A 10,551-nucleotide genomic window follows, 5' to 3' on the forward strand; every position below is an offset into this window, starting at 1 on the left:
AAGATAGTAAAAAATAAAATAAATTTTTAAAAGTATTATAAAATTTCAAAATATTTATTAGATTTGTATAAATTTTATAATTTTTTTCTTTAATACTTAATTTTTTAATTTATATTGTTTTTCATGAAATAATGTTGTTAATGTTATTTTGGTTTTATCTTATTATTAATAACAATGTTAATGTATATTTAACTATTTACTATGTTTGTAATTTTTTTAAAATTATAAAATAAAATCTCAATATTTGAACAAATTTCATACAATAATATATATTTCAAAACAATTGTGATGCTTATTGAAGTTGAAATTAATTAGATTTTTTGGACACTGAAAATCCAACAAAAATTTATTAACAAAATTAGATTCAAAAACATTGCACAATATATATGTAAAATTACATTGATTTATGTCATGATATTTGCCTTATAATTGTTTTACAGTTGTTTTTCAATTTTTGTTGTTGCTTTAGCTATAGTATGTTATCCAATTACATAAATATACGATAGTAGCAAATGTTAAAGTTTAAATTTATTTCAATAATATGTAAATTTTATTTAATTTTTTAATCATTTTAAAATAATGTATTTTATAAAATTAGTGCAAAAATTGATTTTTTTAAAAAATAAAATGAATTTATAAAGAATCTTAAATTTTTACAAATAAATAGTGATTTTCATATTTTTTATGTATTGTAAATTATATAATTTATTTTTTATCTAATTACATTAAATTTAAACTATTAATGACTAACTTTTATAGGAAAATTTTTAATATATGGTTATTTATTTATTTAATTAGCGTTTTAGTAAAATAATATTAAATAATACTTATTCTATGTATGTTATAGTTAGTATTTAATTTAGTTTAAAAATTATTCAAATTAATTAATTAATATTTTTATTTATTAAGTATGTTTAAGATGTACTTATAAAATAATATTTTAAAACTTGTTTGTTTAGAATTATCTAATGTTTCAATAAAAAATTATTAAACAATTATTTTTTTATATCTATATTTATATATAATATTTTATTCATAAGTAGGATATAAATATTTGTACAGCACTTTCCAAGAAAAAAGTATTAAATAAATTGAAATATCTTAATTCATTACGTGATTAAGTTTATATTTATATTGTATTACTAAAATTGATTATTAAGTTAAAAATATTAATTAGTATTATCTATAGTTTTTTCGTAAAAATTTTACTTTTGATTGTTAATTAAAAAATCATTATTTATTGTTTGCTACATATAAAGCAAACAAAAAATTAATTTTACTAATTAATTTGTCAAAGATTTAATATATTATTGTTTTATACAAATTTTTAAAATATTAATTACAATTTTAATAGTGTTAAATTGATGGACCCATGTTTTATTATTAAATATACAGTATGTAATAATAATGTACAGTATATACAGTATATTATAAAATATAACTACTGTACTATAGATTTTTATACTATGCTTACTATAATAATTTATGATTTTAAAAATATAATTATTATTAAAACATTCATTAAAATAAATAAAAAATATTTGAATATTAAGTAATTTTATTATCATTATTAAATTATCATAACCATTGAAAATTTATAAAAATTAAATCTTATTTTATTTTGTATGATTTTAAAACACAAGTTAATTTAAAAATAGAAATAAAATGTAACTTTTTTCTGATGTCATAAAAACAAATAATAGAAATTTATTTTTATGATTATTTCCATTGTTAGGCACTTTTTTAATAACATTAAAAACATTATTTTATATATTATGAATAATTTAGAGATAAGTTTAAAGCAAAAAACATACTCTTTATATTATTATTAAGTAAAAATTAAAGATAACAAAAGTAATAATAATAATTATAATGGAAATAATAGTCTTAAAGTTCATAAATTGAGATAATGGATGTATTTATGTTTTAAAGTAACATACAGTTAATCACTTTGTTTTGTTTGTTTAAAATTATTATTTTTACTGTATTTTACTGTATTGTATGGTATATTCTCTTATGAAAAAAAATATTTCGACACATGTATTAATTTTTTGCATTATTTTTTTGTGGCATTAATGATTTAATAATATATAATATCCTTAATATAAATATATAAATATTCATTGAATTATTTATAATTAACTTTATTTTATAATAGTAAGTTAGTTTTATTATACTGTACATTATTATCACTAGTAGATATTTTACAGTTTACCTATAAGTAAAATATTGATTTTGACTTATAAAGCAAATGCACACAAAAATTTTAATTATGATTTACATTAAAATTCATATCAATAAGTCTATTAATTTATTTATTCATAAGCTATTTCAGTATTTACATACTTACATACATACATGTCTATAGTAAATATGTAATATTAATGATTTTATATACAGCTATGTATATACAGTATATTTATATATATTTTTATAATAATCAATATCAAAATATATAAGGAATCTATTTTTAAAAATAGTGATTAAATAATAATTGTATAATAAATGTATAATCGAAAAAACTATTTGCATTGTATTTTATTGTTTACCCAAACAGATCCATCAATTGTTTTATTCAAGTAAATGGATAACCCATTAATGAGTGGTTATAAACAGTAGTGCTGTTCACCAGAGAGAGAGAAAAAAGTCATTAAACTTAAGATCCAAAAAAACCTAAAAGTGATTGAAATGTTTGGAGGATTGACTGACTCGAGTGTTGAATAAATAGATGATTGCCTTTAACTCCTTGGACTCGACTTTGCCCATCAATTTCCAACTGAGCCATAGAGACATTGATATCAATGAGAGCCATCACAGCCTCTCTCTCTCTCTCTCTCTCTCTCTCTCTCAACATATATATAGTATGTTAATAGTGTTGGCGTTTGGTGTGGTTAGTGATGACCAGTGCTGAGACAAACAGAAAGAAGAAAAAACAAATTGTAGTCAACACACACACACATATATATACACAACATATTTAATCTGTTTATATATATATATATATTTTAATGGGTCATCAGTTGTTTGTCTTGAGCACCGTATGCTTGTATTGTTTTAGTCAGAGAAATGGGCAGAAATATATGATAACTATTGGCCCAAACTATTAGTCACTTCAAATGATGACTATTACCGACTATAAACTGATTGCACAACAAAACTTTACGACAGTTTTAGCGAACTTAAGCACCGGTAGTTTTATGTTTGACAACTATTCATGGTTGTCATCGTCAACGCCGGCAACACATGAATTGTCTATAATTACTAGTGAAAGGACAGATGTTTTTCACGAAATAGCCAACACTGTGCTGACCATTGGTGCCGATATCGGAGCAGATAGTAGTGGACAGTTATCAGTGGTGGACAAAGTCCTAAATAATTTTAGTAATAATAATAATAATATTAGCGATAATTTTATAGATGTAAATAAAGAGATTTATAAAAATAGTATATTGTTTATCGTATCGACGAGTATCGTACTAACAATACTGACCATCTGTACGGTAATCGGTAATATACTGGTCATTGCTGCTGTCCTATTGGAACGCAATTTGCGGACTCCGGCCAACTATTTAGTGTTATCACTAGCAGTGGCCGATTTTTTGGTGGCCTGTTTGGTGATGCCGTTGGGCGCCTTCTACGAGATACAGGGCCAGTGGACACTCGGCGACATATTATGTGAATTTTGGACCAGTGTTGATGTGCTTTGTTGCTCAGCCAGGTAACAGTGCTCATCATAATCGATAAATGGTTTAATTTTTTGTTTAAATACCTATAACTTTATTTTCGTTAGTATTCTCCATTTGTTGGCCATTGCTATGGATAGGTATTGGGCGGTAACTAACGTTGATTACATGCATCACCGAAACGCCAAACGTATTTGTTTAATGATATTAACGATATGGTTAGTGGCGGCCGTCATAGCCATGGCTCCCAACTTTGGTTGGAAAGACTCGGATTACAAAAATCGCATTCAAATGGAGAAGCGATGTCTGGTCTCGCAAGACGTCGGCTATCAATTATTTGCAACTGTGGCCACATTTTACGCACCACTTATACTAATACTACTGCTTTATTGGAAAATATACAAAGTTTGTTATTAATTGATATATTAATACAGTATAAATTTATACTATATATGTTATATAATATACAGTAATTGTCAAATATTTGAATAGTTTGTAATAATTATCAACTAAATTATTATCGATTAAAAGGTGGCCCGACGTCGTATCCGACGTAAACCCGGCAGTAAAATAGAGATCAAAACCAGTCAATTGGATCAAGTGATGGATACCAATTCATCGCCAAATAAGCCGCTGTCGCCAACCGTCATACAAACCATATCACCAAATGTTGACCGAAATTGTCACGAAATGAATCACATGAACACCAAATTAACAGTAAAGTCAAAACCAACGATAGGTCCGCCATCCATGTCTATCACCGATCGCTCGACATCTACCACCTGTGCATCAAACACGACAACAATGACAAACCATTCGCCACCGCTTATCATTAAACCATTACTTTTGAGATCAAAGAGTACTTTAAAACAAACACTTAATTCAAAACGCGAGAAAAAAGCAGCCAAAACACTGGCTATTGTTACAGGTATTGCTTATATTATTTTATTTATATATATAAGATTATATATGACTACCTCCCGGAGCTAAACAACAATAAAATGTATATTTATCATGTTTATATTGTCGCCACAAAACTCATTAATTATCGTATAAAAGCAAATACTATCATAAGGTCAACTTTAACGTAGTGGGGAAATGGATTTATATGGGCTTTATATAGCTATGTGTGTGTGTGTATGTGTGTGTGTGTGTGTGTGTGAGAGAGAGAGAGAGAGAGAGAGAGAGAGAGAGAGAGAGAGAGAGAGAGGTCGTAGCTTTAAGTGTACAGTTCATCGATCATTAAATTTCACAATATTTTACATCCCGGAGCTTTCCTATTCATTATTGTGTTGTGAAATACTAGGCAATTGTGATATTAACACATTTTTGACTTATTTTTGTAACAACGTTAAACAATGTATAAAAATTTCGATTAAGTAATAATAATAATAATAAAAATACTAGAAATAAAAATTATTGTTTAGTTTCTGTTAATGTTTGGGGATATATGTATCGGAAGAGAAACATTATGTCATAAACACACTCACACTTAAATACAGTCATATAAATGGGTTAAAAATAGTTGAAAATAAATACTCCAAAAAACTGTGCACAATATTTGCAATTTAAATGAATTTAATGCAAAAACATTTTTATGAAATTATAAAATTGATATCTTTTACTTTAGTATCTTTTATACGGGTATTATATGACATACTATATTAAAAACATAAGTTACAAATAAACAGTATTATTATATTTTGATTTTTCAAATCCAATGTATGTCAGGTGTGTTTGTCATATGTTGGGCCCCGTTCTTCATTCTGGCTCTGGCTCTGCCTCTCTGTCCCACTTGTAATCCTCCACTGCTTCTGATGAGTGTCTTCTTATGGCTCGGTTATGTCAACTCGTATGTCATGTTTTATTAAAATAAAAACAATTTCAAATATAATAAATTTATTTTTAAAAATATTAATTATACCTTTTGATTTACAGATTACTCAATTGTATAATATATACAATTTTTAGGTAATTAAAAATTTTTGTTTTGTTTAATAATTATGTGATCTTTGATGTTCCACTATTTAATTGGAAATTAAATAATATTGTAATTTAAATTATTTATAACAATTTGATGAGAAAATAATTTGAATTATCACAAGAGTAGACATTGTTTTATATCTCTTATATCTCTAAATCTCAGTTTTATAGCAGATTTAAAGTGTTATTTTTAATTTTATTTGCAAATTGTAACTACATTTTATGCATAACATAGATTTTAGTTAATACATAACACCCAATAAATTTTAAACATTTAAATAATGTTATATATATACAATATAACACAAATATAAAAACCTTAAATTTATAAATTGAATCCGATTATAAATAGGTACAGTATTTGCAAATAATTATAAAAATTTTACACAATTTATAAATGTTTTTTACGTGTCAATGATTTTTATTTTATTTTTGTATACATTATTATGTTAATCTATAATTTTTTTGTTGAAAAATCTGATAAAACTTAATTATATAAAATAAAAGTGAACTAAACTAAATCATTTGGTCATATTATAATTAACACTATTATAAAAATCATTTAATTTAATCCTTATTGCATTAAAATTTTTTATTTTATCTCAATATTGACTCGAGATATATGACTAGATTTGTTAGATTAAGACTATACCCACTGTAACAAACAATATTGATTTAAATTAAATTGATTATATATTTTGTTGTTGTGTTAGCTTTTGTAGCGACTCTTTAAATACAGTGAAACCCCAGAGATTTTGACTTAACTTTTAATGAACACAAAGGAAATCAAAGCCTAATTTTTGTGATATTAAGCCTACGATTGCGTTAAAATTAATTACTAAATGACTTACTCATTATATTTTTGAGTTAAATCCTTTATTTTTTTAAATTTTAGTTTTTGGATAATTTTATTTTAAAAATGATATACTTATTTAAAATTATAGTTTCAAACATTTATTATACAATTAAAAACTAAGTTTGTTGTAGAAAGTGATTAAATTATTTGTTGTTGTTGTTGATTAAAATTTAAAAGTTATGCCTTTTTGGTTATGAGATAAACAAATTGTTTTAAACACTTAATCATTTCAAAGATTAAACAGTTATAATAAACCATATAATATAGTAAATGTACAAATCTATTATTAGCTAAAATAATAATAATAATAATAATAATAATAACAATACCGGTAATAATACTAATAAGTGAAATTAAAGTTATTGAAGAGTATAAGCGGATATAAAATTATTTAATACAATGAATGCATTTGTGTTTTACTTAATGTTGTTTTTCACTTTGACTTATATTCACTGACTTTTATCTTTAAATGTTAGAAATGCTGTGAATTAAGCAATACTTTTTGACATCTCAAACATCAATAGATATAACTTATGGATCTTTCTATCCATTTCTCTTACTCTATCTATTTATTTATTTATCTATATATATATCTTGATCTTATTTGACTTATAAAAATCTAAATGTTAACTATAAGAGAGAGAGAGAGAGAGAGAGAGAGAGAGAGAGAGAGAGAGAGAGAAAGAGCGAGCGAGAGATATATAGAGTAGTATTAAAGTAAAAGAGATAACTATTGAACAACAATGGCTAGAAAACAATGTTATAAAAACAATACAATTAAATGCAAAAAAAACTTATTAACTATTTTTTCAAGTTTTATATATATAAATAAACACTGATAAAATAAAGTGAATAAGTTGTTATATTCAGTGAATTGAAAACAAAACACAAACTTAAACAAAAAACACTAAACAAAAACCTTTTTTTAAATAAAAGAGCATTGAATGAGATAAGTGATGCACAAAATAAATACTATATACTCCATATATGGCACCAAAAAATATATAGACTTTTTTGAATAAATTTCTATTTGTTTATTAGATCCATAAAAATTCAATTTTAATTTTAAATATGCATAATATCTGTATAATATAGTGAAATATTTTGTTGAAATATTTTTTTCATTGTTTTAAAAATAAAATATTAAAATACAAATATTGAATATTATTAATATGAAATTCAATATAATCTTAGTATTGATATCTTTAACTCTCTCTCTCTCTCTCTCTCTCTCTCTCTCTCTCAAATCATGATTAAAAAGTTATTTTTTATTTAACTATTATTTTTATAATACAATATGAAATTTCTTTATTATTTTTTAAAATTTTATATAATATTATAATATACTATAAAGCATAACTAATATTGAGATATATTATATTCAATATAACTGTAACACTATTTTATTTATTTATAATATTAAATATATATCTATTTTTCTCCTCAATAGCCCTGACTTCCGGACTGCCTTCAAGAAGCTATTATGCGGTCGACAACATCGATATCGCCATTCATTTAGATAACACACAGTTACACACACACACACACACACACACACACACACACACACACACACACACACACACACACACACACACATACATACACACACTTCAGACACTTTGCATTATCTGTTCTCACATTTTCTCCTATTGTATAAACTGGTAATCATTATATACATACAAACACATTATATTGTTGTCATACATTTGCCACAAATGCCATCATATTATAAATAATGGCTTTAAAGTGTGTGTAAAAAATAAACAAAATTGAAATATATATAAATATACCAATAATTTTGACATCCAAACTATTGAACAAAAATCAATAATTATATTATTGTAAATGTAGTTCAATTTCGATAGATTTAGGATATATTATATTTAGAATGTATTATATATTATAGATTTAGCAAATGTTAACAAATGTATTGTAGTTTTTATATTTGTTTATAAATTTATTATATGTTATGTTAGTGATAGTACAGTATATTTGGTAGTATGTTATCGATAATTTGAAAATTTTATTTTTAAAATAATCAATGTTTTAATACAATAAAATAAACATTTAAAAAATATTTATTGATGTATATTTTGTAAATAATTATTTGTTTTATATAAATAAAACATTTATTTCTACAAATATATTGTTACACCAGTATTTAAATAAACTGTTCAATTGAAGAAAATATAAAAGTAAATACAATATATATTTTATGTACATATCAATTGTAAAACCTTTACTGTAAACATATACTATCATAAATATATATATATAGAAATAGATATATTTTTTCTTTAAAAAAATGTTATTTAAAGTTAAATACTGAATATATTTTATTTTCAGAAAAAATGTTATATAAAATTGAAATAAATTAGATTTTCGATACATTTGACTGATTTCTTGAAATAAATAAAAGTTTTATTTCAAATTTTTTTTCTCTCTCTCTCTTTAAGTTACAGATTGAGTTCATACTATGATTTGTTTATAAATAAATATGTTTGTGATTTGGATGAGAATCTATGGGTCCAAACAATTTGATAAATAAATTGAAGCCATACTTTCCATGACTATAAACGTCAACAATAATTGATAGAAATTTTTCATATATATATTGTATTTGACATTTATGTCACAGTACTTTTGGAAACAAATAAAAATATTAAATGTCAATAAACTATATATCTTTTTTAATATATTCAATATATTATTTTTGATGACACATAATATAACATATACTGTATAAATATTAGTATAGTATTGAATTTGATAATATGCTATTTTAAAAATTTTATTTATTTATTATTATTATTTTAACTAAAAACACACATGTGTTATATGTAAAATTGAAATATATATATATTAAAAAATCTGATAACTAAATTTTGAATATAATTTTAGTAATATTTTAAATATTAATAAGCAATATTAGTTTATTTTTAATTTCTATTAATTTGTAATTTTTATTAAAAATAATTATTTATAGTCATATTTTATGTCACCAGAGAGCGCAACGTTTTGAATAACAATGATATTTGTAATAATAATAATATTTGTATTATTAATGTTTATACGGTATTTAATAATTGAAATATATTAGTAAAAGGATATATAATATAAGTAATAGTTTTATTTATAATTATAATCTATTATTAATTTTTATTTACTTAAAAATCTAAATAATTAATATTATTTGAATAAGAATTATTAAATTATTATTAATTGAATAAAATAACAAAAAAATTACGTTTATTTTAAAAAAAAATAAATTAATATTTCCTGCAATACATTAGTGTTTAACGTTAAGAGTGTTTTAATCGCGAAAAACGTTTTAAAAAAATCTTTTTGTTTTTATTTTTCATTTAAAAAATCTTTGATGATATAAAAATAAATCTTAATTATAATTTAATTTATTGTGATTTACGTGTATCACTAATGATCATAAAAATATTGATTTTTTGTTAAAATTATTTATCAATAATGATGTTTAATAAAAAAGTTTATTTTTAAATGCTGTAAAAAACTTTACTATTTTAGTTACAAAAAAAACTGTTTTAAATCATAAAATGAGAATAAATTAAACTTTTTGTCAAAAATGTTAGTTTACATAAATTTAGTTAATGTAATATTTTAAAACAAATAATAATTTTTATTTGATTAATGATTAATTTTAACAAAGTATTCATGTTTTCAAATATTCAAATGGATATAAAGTGAATTCAAATTATTATAAATGTTTGCTAAACATAAAGATTTTATCGATATATTTATGAATCTTTTGTGTAATTTATAAATACATTTTACAATTTAAAATGTTTTTTAATATAATAAAAGTTTTCAAAATTTGTTTGAAATTTTTTTTATAAAAAAGAAATAAACTTGTTATTGTAAGTAAAGCAAATTTTTAATATAAATTATAATAAATATACTAAAATAATAATAAAATTTAGACAAAAAAATTAAAAGTAAATTTTATAAATTGACAAAATATATGATGCAAATTTTAATATTATTATAATAATATAT

General features: G+C 22.3%; 2 protein-coding genes across 2 annotated transcripts in view; one reads left to right on the forward strand and one right to left on the reverse strand.

Annotated features, from left to right (window-relative positions):
- Positions 1-2,812, reverse strand: part of LOC128965269 (integrin alpha-PS2-like) — a 150,565-nt gene extending 147,753 nt beyond the window's left edge. The window contains exon 1 of the mRNA XM_054311919.1: positions 2,710-2,812. Within this exon, the coding sequence (XP_054167894.1) occupies positions 2,710-2,812 (103 nt within the window). The remainder of the gene's footprint in view (positions 1-2,709) is intronic.
- Positions 2,813-3,119: 307 nt separating this feature from the next.
- Positions 3,120-8,045, forward strand: LOC128965280 (5-hydroxytryptamine receptor-like). The gene is made up of 6 exons (XM_054311929.1): positions 3,120-3,718; positions 3,791-4,088; positions 4,215-4,611; positions 5,415-5,535; positions 5,622-5,654; positions 7,973-8,045. Exons 1-6 carry the CDS (start codon positions 3,120-3,122, stop codon positions 8,043-8,045), a joined length of 1,521 nt encoding a protein of 506 aa, XP_054167904.1.
- Positions 8,046-10,551: the final 2,506 nt, after the last annotated feature.

Source organism: Oppia nitens, unplaced genomic scaffold, assembly GCF_028296485.1.
Source record: "Oppia nitens isolate AA-2021 unplaced genomic scaffold, nextdenovo-longstitch-racon4-pilon3 scaffold10_pilon_pilon_pilon, whole genome shotgun sequence".
Lineage (NCBI taxonomy): Eukaryota > Metazoa > Arthropoda > Arachnida > Sarcoptiformes > Oppiidae > Oppia > Oppia nitens.